A 19,189-nucleotide genomic window follows, 5' to 3' on the forward strand; every position below is an offset into this window, starting at 1 on the left:
GTAAAAAATGTAATAAGCATAGTCTATAGTCTTTTGAGAGTAGTTTCTTTCACATGGCATCTTCTAAAACATATCTATTTTGTTACATAATCAAAGTGTAGTTCTTTTCTTTTAATTCCAATGTAGTATTTCATAATATGGACATACCACAATTTATCCATTTAACAGTTGGTAGGTATTTTGACTGTTTCCAATTTGGGGTCATTATGAATAAAGTATCAACATTTGTGAGCAGGGACTGTGTGGACATAAAGTTTCCTTTCTCCTGGATAAATACCTACAAGTGGAAATACCTGGTCACATGGTTACTGTACACTACCCAAGTACCTCTTATCTCCTGAGTCATTTTTCTAGTTGTCAATGAGAATGGGGAAGAGGGAGAGTGAACGTCTGTCTAGAAGATGCTGTCTAGGAGAGGGAAAACTGCCAGCTCCTGCCCTAACTCTCTACAGTTTGCATATCATATTCCCTCTGTTAGGGCGTAATTTTCTGGCTCCCCTAGGCCAAGTGGTAGTGGTATTTGTATATTCTAAGAGTATTACAGTCACTCCACTATGTGAACTGTCTTTTATCACTTCATCTCCGAGTCCTCCTCTCTGGAGGGCAGGTGCCACATCTCATTTATCATTTTAGATCAAGTGTACTAGATTGTTCGCCAGCTTGTCAAAAGCACAAGTCATTTTGGAAGAGGAAACTTCAATATAGAAAATGTTCCCCAATAAACTCTTCCATGGGCAAGCCTGTGATGTGTTTTCCTGATAGATGACTGATGGGGGGGAGTGTGACCCCAGGCAGGCGGTCTTGGGTTGTACAAGAATGCAGGCTGACAGGGGCATGAGGAGCAAGCCAAGAAGCAGTGCTCCCCATGGCTTCTGCTTCAGTTCCTGCCTTGGGTTCTTGTCCTAACTCCTTCAGGGAAGGACTGTGATACAGACCGTTAGGTGAATAAACCCTGCTCTCCTCAGGCTGCTTCTGGTCATGGTGTTTATCACAGCAACAGACACTTACGGCAGAAGTAATCTGCTCCATAAGTATAGTATTTAGGAAATATATTAAGAAACAAAGGGCAAGGGAGATAGTTCAGTTAATAAAATGTTCTTCAAGAGCTTGAGTTCAGATTCCCAGCACCCATGGACAAAGACAGTCACGACAACATACGCCTCTGAGCCCTGTACTGGGGAGGCAGAGACTGAAGGATCTCCGGGACCTGCTGGCTAGCTGACACAGTGAATTCCAGGTTCGGTCAAAGATTTTGTTCAAAGAACAGTAATAAAATAAAAGAAAAAGTGGACAGCAACTAAGGAGGGTACCAAACACAGACATCTGGCTTCCACACAGATGTTCACGTGTATACGCAGGCATACGTGGACGGACGGATGTGCGAGCACACTGACGCATGCATACAGTAATTAAGAACTACTAAGGGTGAAATAAGAAAATTATGTGTAAGTCAAACCCAACAAATAGCTGATTTTTCCTGGCTTAACTACATAGTCACAACAAAGCTACCAGTCACAAAAATGACAAGGACTCACTTTTTTAAGAAAGAAAATAAATTTACTTAGTGCACTGTAAAGAGAAGATTTGGCATAGAAGTAATAGAAGAACCACCTGCCAAAAATAAACAGAAATTCTCATTGAGGAAAATTTATTAAAGATACATTAAGGAAAAATCTGATAAAAGATGGCTTTTGAAGAAGGGGGAGTGGGAAATAGGTAGAAAAATATTCCCGTGGAGACCTGAGATCACTAAAGATACCGGACAGTGTCTCTTTGGGAGGCAATGTACTCAGCCTCCCCAGAAACAAGAGCCTGGCTGAAGCTACAGTCCCTGGGCAATGGAAAAGAGCGGGACTGACCGGTGTCCACTGTCACTGAGATCCTCTTCTATAACAGAAATGCTTTTCACCTTAGCTTAGGATTCGAGTTTAAAATCAAAGTGAAATTCTTTAGAATAGGTCCAAAAGAAAACTCTGGAAAAAAGTAGAGCAAGATCACACAGGAGAATGAACTGAGTAAGAGAAGTGTTAACTTGTTAACTCAACCCTGAAGTCACTGTGGTACCTAGCTACTGCCTGGAATGGTAGGTCTAAAAGGAGGACCTAGGCCTGGGCACTGTGTTCTTTTCCAAGTCTGATCTGCTAGAAAAGATGATGTCATTGTTCCTGAGATCTAGTTACAGGACAGCACGGGAGAATCCAGGATGTGAGGTATGCCAAAAGGAGTGGATCATCAGACTTGTCTTGATGTGGGAGAAAAGGGCCAGATAGCTGGCCTCAAACCTGGCCTTGCCATTTATTAGCCACAGGACCCAAGACAACTTACTTAAGCTTACTAACTCTTTCCCCTGGTCATAAACCACGGGTTTACGACACATGGCTGGGAGTAAGTACCAACACTGCTGGGGACAAACAGCAGCCTCTTAGGAAACACCCTTCCCATCTGAACTGGAGCTAGAGATAAACTAAGAGGGGCTTACCTTGCAAACCGCCCCTGCCTTCCACTCCTTTACTGTTGGTGGAGAGGTCTGCATAACGGAGACAGCATGCTCCCTTCCTGCAGCCCTCTGACAATCACTTATGGACACTTTCCTTTCAAAGAGCATGGCCTTACCCTGAAAAATGGTCAAGAGCAGAGGTAACGGAAACTAAACCAGATCTCACTTAAGGGAGGCATCCTGAGCATACTGGTTTCCAGCAGACATCTACTGACTCTTTTCATCAGCGTGTGGTCCACATGATCCCACACTGGAGGACCAGGGTCAGAGCCCATCGCTTCAGCCGTTCTCACAAACAAACACTAAACCACTGTCAGCAGCAACATCTTTGAAAGACAGCTAACATCCTGTTGGTTTTGGCTGTTTGGTTTTTCTTTAAATGGCCAAAAAAAAAGTTGTTCTCATAGTCAGTAATTTTGCAGCGCCAATTTCCTTAGCATATTTAAAGAGTTGCCATTGAAGCATATTAGTTCACATTGTACCACATTTTCACAATCATGGAAGGCAGTAAAATTTGACTGTTAGAAACATGTTTTATTGGGGGAGGCATCCAAAAATCATATAATTGAAGTCCTATGATCAAGATGGAAGATTGCCAAGACTCATCCTCTGAGGCCCCTGTTTTCCAGACAGAGTCTCTTTCATTCAAGTTCTTTTACTCCCTAAGTCTAGAACCTGAGATAAGGGCTAATTTCTCAGGGTCTCCATCTTCTTTTGGGTATACAAGCTTACAAAATATCATTAAATCCTGCTACGGTTGAAACATAGGTAGTAACGAGACAATGCAGACTTATGAACACAGCAGCAGCTCAGGGCAAACTGAGTTTGAGAAGAACAAACTGTTGACAGTAATGCACCGTTGCAGTACTAATCTCTGCCCAGCATGCAGCTGGGCCTGGAAAAGAGTGACATGTGCAAACAAAGTGCTGACGGGGGATGGGGAAGGTACCTGCAACAGTACAGGCGGCAGGGGGAAGAACTCACAGGGCAGAAACCCCCGTAACACAATGCTTCTGGCAATAGTCTATAGATGAAAGGCCAGAAATGACTAGCAAAAGAATAGAGGGAAACCCACCTCTGCATTCTGTTTCCCTAAAAGTATGAGTGCTCTCCCCAAGCCAAAAGCTTCTGGGAAGCTCTCAAGTCCTGGTCCCCCTGACACACACAAAGTGACTCCTTACCATGAGAACCCCAGGGGAGGCTAAGAGTCAGGGGGAAGCAAAGGGATTCACACAAATACATACAAATATACAAAATCACATCCCACAAGGGGGTTAATGAAGCACACAGAATCCCAGGGCTGACAGGAAGTGGAATTAGAACCACAAAAGCCAAGGAGACAGTCAACAACTTAAAAAACTCCAGATGCCTTGAGTGTATTGGAGCTGGACCAGGACAGGAAAGGGGAGAGGAGACCCTGGCTGATTGACCTTGGGATATTTCTGAGTCAGAGAGAGTTGCTGCGCGTCTTTCATATGGAGTTCTGTAAAACCATTTCTAAGTTTCCAAAAGGCAATCAGGTTACAAAACAAGATAGGAAAAGAAACACCCAGAAAAGCCTTCAGGATTAGCTACTTAGAACAAAATGTTTTGTTTTATCTTGTTTTTGTTTTTTTAATATATCAGGGGCCATGAGAAATTTACCAACAGAGAGGCAAGCAGAGCTGGAAAGGAAACATATTTAATCTTGAAAGGTTTCAACAGCTGGAGTCCTGTTCTGTTAGCTCCCACCTCCATCCTCAAACAGACTAACAATTCTGAGAGTCGCAAGCCTTACCAAATCAGATCCACTAAAAAGCTTATTGCTAAGCCACCAAAAAGTCAGGAAAACAAGCACCAAGCATTCATTCAGCAAACATTTGCCAACATTCTCTATGAGCACAAGATGCTGCTCTGCATGAGAGGAACAAGCCAACGGTGACACCATGATGGCCATTGTCAAAGAGCGTCCACTCCATTAGAAGAGACACACACATAAATGATACCAGAGGACACGCAGGAGACACTGCAGAGGCATGAACAGGGTGCTGGAGCTACAGGGTGGGAGTCTAACATTCACTAGGAAGAGTTAGAAAAAAATAAGACCACCAAAGAAATGATGCTTGGCTTTGCCTGGAAGGATGTTGGTGGCCTACTAGGTAAAGTAACATGAGAAAATTGGAGGGAGTACAGCCGCAAGGTAAATTAAACACAGAGGTAGAGTTAGAGAAGGTCCCCGGCACTCTGATGAGATAGAAAGGTAGACGGCTTAAGAATTCAAGAAGATAAACTCAGAGACTTCTGGAAAAGCATCCTAAAGCATGCACATGATAGGGGAGTTCAGCCAATCACATTTTGTCCATGGGGCGTGTTGCCCTAAGGCAAAAATTTACCTATAAACCTGGCGGGTGCACTTCCCCGCCTTCTCTGCGTTCTCGGGCCGGCCGTTGGGACTCTAGTGTAAGTTTTCCTTCTGTTTATTAAAGCTGTATCTTTTATATTAAGCTAGTCTGGTTGATTTTTAATTACCGATCGACCTCGCCCCATCACGCACAGAAGGACACGACGAGGCCCTGTGCTCAGCAAGGCTTCAGAAAAGCAGCGGACTGAAGTGGATTTAAGGGAATGGGAGAATGAGAGGCAGACAAGGGGGCTTTCTAGCCAGACCCAGAACCTGTGGACACTGTGCACTCCCCTCCCAAAGGCCTGCTTCTAAAGACACTGCCATCTTTTATTTTGCTCTATAGTTCCAGATCCTGACTGCCTGCACCTTCCATTCAGTCTCAACAGTTCTCCTACTTGAGCATCAGTCCAATACATCCTGCTATAATCTATTAAAGAGATCAAGAATTAGTGTCTAAGGCAGGCGGTGGTGGCGCACGCCTTTAATCCCAGCACTCAGGAGGCAGAGGCAGGCCGATCTCTGTGAGTTCAAGGCCAACCTGGTCTATAAGAACTAGTTCCAGGGCAGGCTCCAAAGCTACAGTAAAACCCTGTCTCGAAACAAAACAAAACAAAAGAATTAGTGTCTAATTACAAAATTAATAAAAGTAATTTTTATTAAGTACAACTTAAGGGCCAGACATGGTGCCAAGTGCTTTCTTTGCTTACATTGTCTCAGTGGTTACAGTATTCTTAGGAGGGAGGTATCATTATGGCTGTCACTTAAGAGTCTAGAAAATGAGAATCAGGATAACTTGCTGAAAATCACCCAACCAGAAATGAATGCAAACAGGTCTCAAATCCAGGCTGCCAGACTCTAGGGACCATGGTCTTTATTTCCCTACCCTCTAGCCCCCTAAGCAAGCCACACCACCTCTGTCCTTACTATCACTTTAACTAGCATCACTATATCAATAATTATGTGTATTCTATTCCCAAGGTCCAACACGTGCCCAAAGCCTACCTGGCCCTATGGGCTTTTATCCTGGCTACTAAAACCAAGTTCTTATCCATAGAGAAAGCAGACGCACCAAGGCCACCTTGGTGTGACACACACAGCTAGTGGGGTCAAGAGGTCAGAGGTTTCCCTTTCTACATTATCTCTGCACAATCAAAAGATAGAGTGAAACAGAAGGGGAGGGGAGGGGAGAAGGAAAACTAGCAGGAGAAAGAAGGGGAGGAGGAATCCACTAGGAAGAAGGCTAAAACTAAAAGGAGGAGTCCTTGGAAAATGGGAGAAAGCACACACTGGTACCAGCCAGAGCTTCTTGGATCTGTTCCCAGTCTGGCTGCCAGAGAGCTCTGGAATATATTTGTTAGAGCTGGATTCCTGAGCAGCCCATTGCAGACTTTTTCTGAGTGTACTCTGACGGAGAGAATCACACTTCAGTTTCAATCCCCGTTCCCACATTGGAAGCGAGTTCCTCCTCCAGAGATTCCAGTGAAAACTCACCACTGGCCTCTGGGGAGGATCTGCATCTACTCTATGAGCTTAAGGACACAAACCCAGGATGTGTCCCTGACTCCTACAGACTCACTGAGCCCCATTATCTGAGAATCCCGAGACCCTCCGCACAAACACAAGCGTCTGGTGGCTCCTTACCGAAACAACTGCTGCGGTGTGGGACAAAGGTCTTGCAGGCAGTGGCGATAGCTAGTTCAGCAGAGATTATCGTCTTAATGATCAGGTCTTCCACATGGGCCATCAATGCTGCAAAAACAAGCTTTTGTAATGAAAACAGAAACACTATAATGCATGCATGCGTTTGTAGGAGCAGATTCTAGGTCACTATGCAATTACAAAAGCACGTGTTCTCATTCAAAAAGCATCTAAATGGCAGTCTTCAGAATGGGTGCTACAGGGCTGGCATGCCACAAGGAGATGGACACGGATGCAGACGGCCTGCGGCAGAGGTACGGGCTGCAGAAGGGGCCTTCTCGTCCTCTTGCTCTCCTGTGCACACTGCTTCCCATGCTGCTCAAGGCTCAGCACGGGTTCTTTTAAACTTCAAGCCCCGTGCTCAGATTCTACCCTGCCCACTGTCCAAGTCAGCAACAAAAATGAGAGAGTTCAAACTTACAAAGATTTGAACTCAGAGCCAATACAGATAGCAATGCAGCATACACAACACCACAGTATCTTAGGCAGCAGCACACGGTTCAAGAAGATAAACTAGGCCTAAAGAGAAAGTGATGCTTTCCAAACTAGAAACAAGAAAAGGGTTTTGGGGAGGTTGTAGAAAGTCTCTTCTCCACTGTGAACCACAGGAAAACAACAACAGTCACCCACTGGCTTTTCAGCAACATTATCAAGAGGCCTGGTGAGACACAACAGTAAAATCATACAAAGAAGTAGAGTCACGGGGCTGGAGAGATGGCTTGGCAGGTAAGAGCTGGCTGCTTTTGCAGAGGACCTGCGTTTGTTCCCCAGCACCCATGTAGGATAGCTCACAATCTCCTGTAATTCCAGCTCCAGGGAAACTGATGCCTTCTTGTGGCTTCAACAGGTATCTGTGTGCGTGTGTGTGTGTGTGCATGTGTATGTGTGCACGTGCAGCTCCCACACAATATATATAAAATAGAATCTAAAAGGAAAAGGTATGATGCACATACACCCACCTCCCCACATTATATATATATAATATATATATAATTATTATAATATAATATATATATATATATATATATATATATAGCAGAGTCTAAAAGGAAGAGTTGTGATGCTCACCAGTTGTGTCCTTGCCTTCTTGTTTCAGGTACCTAAGCATTGCACTCATGCTCCACTTGTTCCCATAATCCTCCACTTCTGGATCATCACAACTAAAAAGAAAGAAATTGAGGCTGCATATACTAAGAGGCCTGTCTTTTTCTGTACTTTGAGTATATTAGAGAACATAACACTTTGCTGATTTCCACCTGGTGTTCCCCGGTTCTTTTGTAAGACACCCTTTCTATCAATTCCTTAAAAGGAAGGGAAAATGAAGTTTGCTTTTCTGAAGAGTGCAGAGAAGAGAGCTAATTCTTCCACACCAAGAATGAGTGAAAAGCCAGGCATGGTGGTGCACGCTTTAATCCCAGCACTGGGGAGGCAGAGGCAGGCAGATCTCTGTGAGTTTGAGGCCAGCCTTTTCTATAAAGAGAGTTCCAGGACAGCCAGGGCTGTTACACAGAGAAATTGGTCTCCAAAAAAATAAAAAATAAAAAAAAAACAGTGAAGAAAGTCATGAAAAAATATGGACATGTTTAAGAGTTATAATAAATTAACAATGGGATTTAACACATCTAGTCTGAGGCAAATGTCACGTGAGGCCAGCAAACCACCTCAGATGCCACTTTCAGACCAGAGCTGAGTTTGACACACTCAGCAAGCCTCCTGTCTCTTTCCTTCTCAAGTCCCACAAGTGACAGGGGGTGCTGGGGTGCCAGGAAGATCACTGGGCATCCCACTGCAGCTAAATGGTGAATGGGGCAGGTTCCCTTGAGTGTCACCCTGCAGCCAGGCAGTTCGCCACTGACTTCTCAATCCTCAAGAGCCCTCTCCAGCTACATCCCTGCTCATCTCCAAGTGAGGGACACAGCGGCTTGACGCAGTTCCAGGGCTGGTCAAGGGCCACTCACTGAAACCTCTTTCACTTCAGCAACTACCCCAACGTTTCCAGCTTCTTGCCTTCCTTGGACCTGCTGGGAACTTATTTTTAGTCTGAGTAGAAAGTGACTGTTTGGGTTTCTTTTCTATTTTTCCACTTTCTGGCAAAATTATCTGGATGAAAGAAAACAGGGCAAAAATAACATTTCCACACAGCTGTGCCGCTCCTCCCCTCCACTGTTCCTTCTCTAGGATGGCCTTGCTCCTTTAATGCTTTCCTGCTTTCTGGGCTGATCATAGTAGTATATTTTAGAGAATTTTAGAAGCTACATAAAAGCAGTAAGTAAAAACCCTAAAAGCTAACTACTCTAATCTTATACTTTGTGTTGAAGAAGAGTTAACATTTCAGGACATATCTTTTTCTCCTTTCTCAGCAAAAATACTGTTTTAGCTACTAAATTGATTCCGTCAAGGCGTCTACTGCATGTACTGTCTCAATGTCCTTCTCCATTAAACAATACACAGTAAAGACGGTTCTACCACTGGTTCTGTACATCCATCCTGAAGGTTAAATTCACAGAAACGGAACCACGGTGTCAAAGGACACAAATAATTTTAAGCTTCTCATATGACTGCTAAATTGAAATTCTTATCCCAAGTCAAGTAGGGAAATACAAATGGCAAAGGTGTGAATTATCGGGAGAAAGAGGTGACCTTCTGCCGAGGATGACACGGAGAAGTGCCTCCAAACTGATGCTTGCGGGGCTGGAGGGTGCTTAGTGGTTCAGAGAACTCACTGCGCTTCTAGAGGACCTGTATTCGATTCTCAACACCCACATGGTGGCTAACAACCATCAGTAACTCCGGTTCCAGGGGATCTAACACTGCTTCGGGTTTCCGAGGGCACCATGAATACACATGGTACACACACACCCGAAACACCCACATACATAGATTAATTTTTAAAAAAGGAAAGACACTTGGCCCTCCGGTGTCACCTAAGTATTCTGACACTCTGCTCCAGTGCAGCTTGTTAGATTTCCGTGTCTCCGCAACTCAGATGTGGCCAGTACCTCACATAGTCTCCACTCTTCTTATTCACACTGTAGTTTGTCAGGTGCATGAACTGGTTCCGAATGTTCTTGGATCCTTGATCATATCGCACAGTTGCAAACCTGACAGGGAGAGCACTGATTAAATGCCTGGAACAGTGTCGGGGGAACTGAAGACTGGGGAGATCACAATAACATGGGGGTATGATCATTATCTTACAAGGAGGGTGGCGCTCTTATCTAACAGATGACAACCTCTTCTAAGTGACAACTCCTGAGACGTGTTCTATGCATCATCACATAACAACTGATCTTAAAGGCAACTTTCATAAAATAGAACCATGTTACATCTAATTTTTAAATAGATATAAAACTATTATTTTTATTTATAAAAACTATAATTTTTAAATAGATATAAAACTAAATATGACCCATAAAGACTGAATAACTTGGCCATGCATGGTAAAACACACCTTTAACCCCAGCACTAAGAATGTAGAGATCTGCCTGGTCTACCTCGGGAGGGAATTCCAGGTTAGCCAGGGCTGCAGTGAGACACTGTCTCAAAAAAAAGAAAAAGAGAAAAAAGAAAAGACTGAATCACTTATCCAAGATTGCCAACTCTAAAACCCCATGGCTTAGCCACTCTCGGACACTACTTCTCTTATCCCTTCTATCAATGAATAGAAGAATGAAAATTCAAATTCAAAACATAGCAATTCGCAAGCTGGGCAAATGTATGTAGGCTGTGAAGTTGCAGTTAACACCCACTAGGTCCACATTCTACAGGAGGAAAGGAAAAATGGTCCAGCACAGTGCTGTGCAGACTTGAAACACACACACAGAGGCAAGAGCTCTGACTCGTCATGACTTAAGAAGGCCCATCAAGGCACTAACGAGGGGAGGCACAGTAGCATGAACATGGCCCAGCCCAGGAGAAGGCCACAGCAAATGGGGCAGCAACTCCATGTCCATGACTACTGTTGGAAGATCAAAGCATAAAACACAGACGCCACTGCAGGCAGCAGGCAGGGAGAGAGAAAACTGTCCGGCGATGCTCAGTATCAAAAAGGCCTCAAGACAACAGTTCAGAGACTGCTAGTGCCATGTCACCCGGCCCTAAAGTGATTTTCCCAAGACACATATCCAAGTGTGTGAAAAAACCTAGAAGGCCACAAGTTTATTTTCATATGATTTATAAATCGTTTACATATGCTTATCCAGACTATGAAGTCAACATGATTTTTACCACATTAAAGGTCAGAATTTTAAAACTTTCCTCTTCTCTATTTCTTCTCACCCACTCCCACCATCTCCACTCCCTAATTCTCTGTACCAGAAAAAAAAAACAACCAAAAAACTAAAATAAACAAACATAAGGTCAGGAAAAAGGATGTGGATAACAAGAAAATTCTGACCAGGCATGTATGGCTAAAGAGAGTTTGACAAGCATTGTCTATGTTTGAGAAAGACCTCAAAATTTCCAGAAGCTTCTAGGAGCTATCATTTAACACTTTGTCATCAGTTGGTGGCAAGTGGACTTTGCCCTTACATCCCAATCTTCATATAATGAAGCAGAGCACATGGAAGTCACTCTCTGAAATCTTAAGAAACATGCAAAAGGACACAGGCAGGATTCAAGACTGACAACCTCCAACAGACACTAACTGGTGATACATCACTTACCTTCAGCAAGTAATAAGTGTGAGGGAGAGAAAGTCCTGCTAGGGAAGGAGAGGTCTCCTTTGGCTACCTCTTCATAACTGACTCAACCTGGCCAACATAAAAGCCCAGCAGAAGCACCAAGTGAGCTGGATCTGGGGCTCCTTGCATTTGCACCCCTACATACTTTTAAGAGGGCTGGGCTCCTACAAATCTTTCTCATCTTCCTTTCATTGGGACATCTGACCACATTACAAATGTCACAGAATGGGCTCCTACAGGGGCTAAAAAACAAGAAAAAAGAGCTGAGGGCGAAGGGAAGTGTGACAGCAAACTGTCCCTGACGGGGCAAAACACCAACTCTATTTCCCTCAGTCCAGAGAACATGAGGTCCAGTGCATGAAGACCACACCGAAGAAAGGCAGGGCTCCCATGAAAACCTGTCAGACATGTCATATTCATCTCTGCTCACCATTTTCTTCCTAGGGGCCAGGTGAGAAGTCACACAACCCTCAGATCTGGTTATTCATCCAGTTCTGATTATATGCTTGACCCTCAAAGATTTGGTTTGGGACGATGTCCCTTGATTTTGGCTTTTAACTTGAATGACTTGGCTAGCTAACTTCTTGCAGATCCATGAGGAAGACAGTGTACGGACAAGAAGCAAACCCTGGGGAAGTGCAGAACAGCCCCACGGGAATCTAAATGTAGAGAACAGAGAACATCTGACTGAGGAGGCAGCTCAGCACGGCCAAGAGACCGGCTACAAACGAGAAAACTTAATAAATAAATATGGTAAAGATAACAGGAGACAGCTTTTTCTTTGTTGGAACAGGAGATGAGAATATGTAAAAGACAAAAGCTAGTTTATACCATGAATTTAGAGTAGAGTTGCAAATACCAACATAACCCATTTCCTAATGCACAGATATAGAAATAAATGTGAATGAGTGCATGAGAAGAGGGACATGCATGCACACATGTTTCCTGGGCACCTCTATTGAAGAGTGCATGAGAAGAGGGACACACATGCACTCATTCCCTAGGCATCTCTATTGAAAGCTCCAGAGCAACGAGATCATCTAATCATCTAGTATCCTCCCTCCCTCCCTCCCACCCTCCCTCCCTTTCTCTGAGACAAGGTTTCTCTGTGGAGCCCTGGCTGTCCTGGAACTAGCTATGTAGACCAGGCTGGCCTTGAGCTCATAGAGCTCTGTTGGCCTCTGCTTCCCAAGAGCTAGCATTAAAGTCACGTGCCACAACCACCCAGCCAAACCTTCATTTCTAAATACTGTTCTCCATGACCAAGTAACGAGTGCTCCTTGGAGATATGACTGGCTCCAGGGCTGGGTCAGAAATGTCTTAGACTCAAAGAATTATAGAGACATGTCCAAAGGACACAAAAGTCAGCATAAAGGGGCTCCCACTGTCCAAACCTGGGACAAACAGAGCATGAAAATAAAACAGTATAGTAAAGGGACCCATTAAAATAGAAACCTTTCAGTATGTGTTCATATAAACAAATGACTACATAATCATAAGGAGAAAAACCTTTTCCTCAAAGTAAAATGCCAAACAATACAAATAAAAGGATGATGGGATTTGAAATCATCATCCGGCAGTCACTGCTGTAATAATCACTCAAGCAAGAAATATCAGTACAGATGAAAGCTGTTGTTGAAACTGAGATACAGAGTAAGTTTTACATGGTTTCAACCACCTCATCATAAATTCTTGGTAATCACAGAGGGAAGAAAAGTCATTTTACAATGGAGGAATCTGGAAGCCACTACCTTAATCAAATACTAAACAATTGGCGTACACCATCAAATATACTGAAATGGGAACTTAGCATCACTTCTGTGGGACTCTAACGCCACATGAGCAACCACAGTTTAATCATGAGAAAGTACAGACAAATCCAACTTGAAGAACAAATTGCAAAGTGACCGGCCCGCCATCTACCGAAATGCCGAGGTCAGGGAGTCACAGAAACACTGAAGAACCGCTCCAGACTGCTGCAGCCAGGAGACTTGACAGTTGAACTAAAACGCCATCCTTGACTGGGCCCTTTGGTTAAAGAACGTGAGCAGGACAAACTGGCAGAGCCAGACGGGGTCACTGGGCAGGTAAACGCGGCTCCTCATACTACCCAGATAGCTTCTTCACAAGTCCAAATGCTCAAAATTCAAAGTCTCAGAGGAAATGAGTAAGTTTCTTGTGAACTTGAGAACAACAGAAGACCTGGCCATTCCACTATGGGTGACTTGGGAGCTGCACAGCGCACGTGCCTGTACATAGGAGCAGCTACTTTCCCACGCTCCACTGTCTGCCTGAGCAGCGCCCCTCTGGGAAGACACCACGAGCACTTAGGTCTGTGACCTTCACACACTATCACAGGTCACCCTACTAGGCCTGAAAGTTTCCACACAATTTCCCTACTAACGAGCTAGAGGAAACCAAATCTGCAATGCTCATCCTAACACAACGTAAGTACTGACCCTCGCTCTGAAGGAGATGAAGATTTAAGACACCAGGACCCTCCCACGGAGTCTCACAGTATAGAAACACTCAGGGCAGACCCACATCCAGTACATGGCCAGTACAAAACCAACTCAATGATATTTTGGGCAATTTATTTATTTATTTTTGGACTCATATTGCTATGTTTGGACATTTTTTTGCCTTACTTATCTTTCACTTATTTAATATGGCTTCCAATTTCCTGGTTTTTTGTTTGCTTGTTTCTGGTTTGTTTGTTTCGAAACAGGGTTTCTATGTGTAGCGCTGCTTGTCCTGTAGTTTACTCTGCAGACCAGGCTGACCTAGAACTCAGTGATCTACCTGCCTCTGCCTACAGCGTGCTGGGATTAAAGGCATGCGACACCACTAACTCCAATTTTGTGCTTTTATGGGTTTTGTTGGTGTTTGTGCTCCTTGTGCTTTTTCTTTGTTGTTGTTTTTTAATACTAGTCTAATTGTTTTTTACTTGCCTGTTTGTTTTCTAAAGAAAGCAAAAGAAATCACGGGATTGGATAGATAGGGAGGATCTGCGAGGAGATGGGGAAGGAAATGATGATCAGCATATACCACATGAAAAAACATTTACTTCCCATCAAAAAATCAATGCTATTAAAGAGAGAAAGGGGAGAGAGAGAGAAAGTGTTATGTGGGGGGTGGGGTGGAAGGAAGTGCACTGGGCCCTCGAGATGGCTCAACCAGAAAAGGCACTTGCACACCAAGCCTGAAGATCTGAGGAAGAGTTCTGGGGTCCACATGAAAGAGAGAAGCAATTCCAAGTTGTCCTCTGACTTCCATATATGCACTATGATGCATGTGCACACAGACAGACAGATGAATGTAGTTAAAAAAATAGTAAGACCTAAGAAAGCCCACACAACAGAATTTGACCTTTAGGCCAAGAAGAGATAGGGATCTTACTTCATTAGATGATCAATCTGTAAACGAATATGGGTGCTCTCTATTTTGAAAACAAAGTCTTAAAAGCTACACTTTGTCCTTTCTGCTTCTCACATGGAATCAGGATTTCTCAGAAATGAGAGCGTGTGACTGAAGAAAGGGCTTTCGTAGTAAACACACACACCAGCTCGATGGTTTTCCACTTAACAGATGGTGTAAGGCTAATCTGCATTCTGAAGAAATCACACTTGGAGTTCTGAATGCTGATCTTCTCCCACACTAGAAATATGCACTGGTGCTATCTTGCAACCCTGAGCAGTAAAGCAAGCTGCAGCCAGTCACTCACACCATCATGACAACTGACATGCAACAGTAAACCATATTGCTAAGCTAATGTGTCTGGTAGGTTAGGCGTGCTAAATGCATTTTCAGGGGCTGAGGAGATTAAAGGCTCAGCAATTTAGAGCACTGGCTGCTCTTCCAGATAACCTGGGTTCAATCTCAGCACCCACATGGCAGCTCACCACTACCTGTAACCCAGAATCTTTCTTCTGGCGTACTCCAGCACTGCACATACGTAGTGCACTTACATGTAAAATAAAGATAATAAAACCCTTTTGAATGCATTTCCAATTGGTGCTATTTTCAACTTGAGGGACTAGAATTGAACAGACACTCTTGACAGGTAGACAGGAAGACAGGCCATGACTAGGAAACCAAGATAGCAAGCTTCCAGCTTCTTCCTGATATTTCTGACCCGGCACAAAGGACTACAGCCCCTCCACCACTAGATCCCAGCTACGGACCACTTTGATAAGTTCGAGGCAAGTTCAGGACATGTTTACCCACAGTTGTGAATCTATCAGCCTCCCTATCTTTGCTCAAACTGACCAACCCTAAATCCAGGGAAGCCCCCTCAAAGACCAGGCTTTGGCTTTGCAAGTCTCAGTTGTGCTCTGCAGGGCCTTTCTCTGCATGTGCCCTGCTGTGTGTTCTGCCTCACCCTTAACAAAAGCGTTTCTTTATAGGCTGACTCTGTGGGCTATGTCTGAGATTTCCCCTGCCACTACTTCTTGTACTGGATAGTTGAGGGATTTGCTGTTTGTTGTTTTGTCCTGCCTTTTAATTCTTTAACTGACAGGGAGGGGTGGGGGGTGGGAGGCACCTATCAAGACCCCTAGATGGTAACAAACTGATTATGGCTATGTTGGGACATGAGTCAATGGCAAGTCAAGAAGCACCTGTGGTGGGTACGTATAAACATCACTGGAAAGCGCAGCTAAGTTGCTTGTTTCCAAACCTTTACCAGCATGGAAGCAAGCACAAAATCAGTGAGGTCTTCCATTCTCTCCTCCCTGCACAAACTGTGTAGCTCTACAAACCAAATTCTTAGGGTCACGGTCATGGAGCCTAGATGTAGAAGAGCTGAGTACTCAATTTAGCAGATGCATTTTCTACACTCAGAACAAATGCACAAAGAAAGGAGACTGTAATAATAGTGGTACAGGAGTTATCTTTAGCACATACAGCTGTCCTGAGCAGAGAGGCCCGGGCAATGAGACTTCACCTCAGGCACCCCTGCCAGAAGCCACTGGGTTTCATCCTAGCCTGACCTAGAAAAGTCTTAGGGGAGAGAACAAGAGGCCCGAGAGCGCTCTGATCTACTGTGGACCAGCTGCAGCAGGGAGGCTGCCAAGAAGCTGCAGTGACTGGGCAGCGCCCTGCACAACGTCTGGGAGGGGATTACCAGCCTGATCCTGTCCTCAGAGCCAGAAATGACTCAAACTTTACAAACAGCAAGGGCCTGCCAGAGAGAGTGACAGGGAGGCTAGGAAGGGCTTCTCCTGCTGCTGGTGTCTCTTCCCCCAATTTGCTGCTGTGGCAGATTCTGGACAGTATGCAGCCTGTGAGGTAATCTGAATTCTTTGGCAAACAGCAAGTACCTGAATTCTTTCAAAACCACAGGAATCCAGCACAGAAAAGGTAAATACCCCCCGGAGCCAGTGTTAATTAGCAAGCACGACTACTGAAGAAGGGCCTGGGGGTGGGGAGGAAAGAAGGGCCTACAGAATGACTGGGGTCTTCTCTGCATCTCCACTGGGTAAATGACTGGGGAAAGGGGACCACAAAGTTGCAAAAGGGCAGCACTAGGGGAGGCCTTCAGTTTCCCATTTCCACGGTGTGCGGCGTGGGCGCGACCCTCATAGCTCCCCACGGACCCTTCATGAGCTGAGGCTGCTGCTACCTTTCTTTCAGTCACTGATGACACATGTGCTTTTCAACTCAATGTCATCTTAATTTTAAAAAATTCCTGTTTCAGTGCAAATCTGGCTATTAGCTTTGTCTCAAAAAGGACTGTATCAAATTATTTATATCCCAGATTGGATTCTTCTATAGTTGTAAAATCCAGAACCAAGCCTTTTTGGATTCTACTTCTGACATAAAAATGTATCTCTACCATTTTGGTGAGAACTACTCTCCTCTCTCTAGAAATGCAATGCCTCCGTTTTACTAATTCAAAACAGCAACTTCCACAGACATACAGCAGGAGCCTGCGCAGGGGTTCTCCAGCAGCAGAGGAGCGGAAGCACCGCTATCAGACCACGAGACAGCTGATGCTAGTGCCAGATGGGCAACTCCACTTTCCCATCTCTTTACTATTTACCTACATAGAAGAAACAGTGAGACGGAGCTGGAAAGAGGGCTCAGCAGTTAACAGCACTTGCTGCTTTTGTAAAGGACCCGGGTTCAGTTCCCAGCACCCACATGACAGTTCAAACCATCTCTAAGTTCCAGAGGATCCAATGCCCTCCTTCACCTCTGCATGCACTGAATTTATATATGCACAGGCAAACCCTTCTACACATGAAATAAACAGTGAGGGTCTGCTTTTTATGGGCAAAACAAAGAGAGATGAAAACATTAACCAGAATGAAATGGGGGGGGGTGTCTTTTTCTTTCAAAGGTTAAAAGGGAAAGGAATTTATACAACAGAACCTATTTCACAATGCAATGACCTTTAGAAAGTGAACTTTCACTCTCCCACCATTAATTTGAAGCTCCCAACAAAAATGACAGGTTATAAAAGCCTAAAGAAGGAAACTAATTATTTTTGCCTCTAGGTCTGTCTCTTTAGAAAGATTATGGCTTTCCTTCTCGTCTCAAAGGAAAGGAACCTGATGATCTCATCCCAAGCTGATTACCTTCAGTTATGGCTACACAAAACACACGTGACCCAAGATTAGCAGAAGCTGCAGGTGCGGAGGAGCTGTAGACAGATGCTGAGCGTAATGACACAGCTGAGCGCACTCTGAGGCCTGAAAGGCAAGCGAATGCCAAGATAAACAGTGACTGTATAGGCGCACCGAGGAGCCTGCACAGAACAGTGCGTCTTGTGTGTCTGCGCAAACAGCTTGAGATAATGCATGGATATGCCTATGATAAGGACTTCAATATCCAACTAGGTTTCAGGTAAACCCACCAAAGACCTGAAAATTTTTGTTTTCCTTTTCTGGCTCGATGATAGGAGTAATTAAAAAGGTATTTCGCCAACTGTGAGGAAAGCATGCCCTGGCCATATAAAGCTGTGTATGCATGCACACGTACATGCTAGTCCCTACTGGAAACAAGACAACTGCCACTAATTCAGACATCTAACACAACATGTAGTCAGAGTTATTTACACATCTGCAGCAAACTGTAATGTATGCTAGAGACGCTCTCATTTTATGCTCTGAACCATAAAGATGCAAAAACTATGTAAATTTTTACTCATAGTGAGGGTTACAAATACTATAGGTGAAACTTCTTCAGAAACTTCTTCAAGATGCTGTTATGACACCCTAGAGAAACAGGGTGCATAAACACCTTCTCTCTTCCAGAAGACCAAGCAGGACCAAGGACACGAATTGGGATGAGGATGGAGGGGAAGGATAATGAAGACGCCCACTGCACAGGAGAGGCAAGGGTCAGAAGTCTCAGTTCTGAAACCACACTCCATCACACCCTATGCCCCAGAAGAAACAGGAGTATTTTACCTTCTCTCTGTTCTAGGTAATATGGAAACTAGGTTTTGATATTTATATTGGTCTTCTTTCTCTGTATACCTCAAAGTACAGAAGCTCATATCCATAAATGCTATGGAAAATGTCTTCCTTATGATAACTGAATCAGAGCTAATAGTTCATGTGTGATGCCTGGTCCAGGCCTTTATTCAACTGGGAAATGTTTTTTCTCCTTCTCAGTTTTCAAGGGACAAGAGGGCAGGACAATGGAGTGTCAGTTGTCTCCAGTGTTTCCAAGGCTGCAAGCCATAAATCTTAGTTAAGAATATGACAGAACTTATAAAAGCTGTCATTGCCACCTAGAGGTGAAGGGAAGGAAGACATGGCTCGGCCAGCAAGAGGTTTTGGTTAGTGCCCTCACTCCAAAACAAATTGGAAATAGAAAACTCAGTTGTCACAGTACAGTCTGTTAAAGCCATGGACAGGTACTGGAGAAGTTCTGTGAGGACAGGGATTCATCTGTTTTTTTTTTTCATAAACACAAAGA

The 19,189-nt window shown here is 44.2% G+C and overlaps 1 protein-coding gene across 14 annotated transcripts in view; it reads right to left on the reverse strand.

Moving 5' to 3' along the window:
* Ttll5 (tubulin tyrosine ligase like 5) overlaps positions 1-19,189 on the reverse strand; it is a 248,565-nt gene that overhangs the window by 191,965 nt on the left and 37,411 nt on the right. For all 14 annotated transcript variants that reach the window (XM_087911615.1, XM_087911620.1, XM_087911618.1 and 11 more), the window contains 3 exons: positions 9,578-9,679; positions 7,647-7,738; positions 6,522-6,629 (listed from right to left, as the gene is read on the reverse strand). In XM_087911615.1, coding sequence (XP_087767741.1) covers positions 6,522-6,629; positions 7,647-7,738; positions 9,578-9,679 — 302 coding nt within the window. The remainder of the gene's footprint in view (positions 1-6,521; positions 6,630-7,646; positions 7,739-9,577; positions 9,680-19,189) is intronic.

The sequence above is a fragment of the Myodes glareolus genome, chromosome 11 (assembly GCF_982192425.1).
Source record: "Myodes glareolus chromosome 11, mMyoGla1.1, whole genome shotgun sequence".
NCBI classification, from domain to species: domain Eukaryota; kingdom Metazoa; phylum Chordata; class Mammalia; order Rodentia; family Cricetidae; genus Myodes; species Myodes glareolus.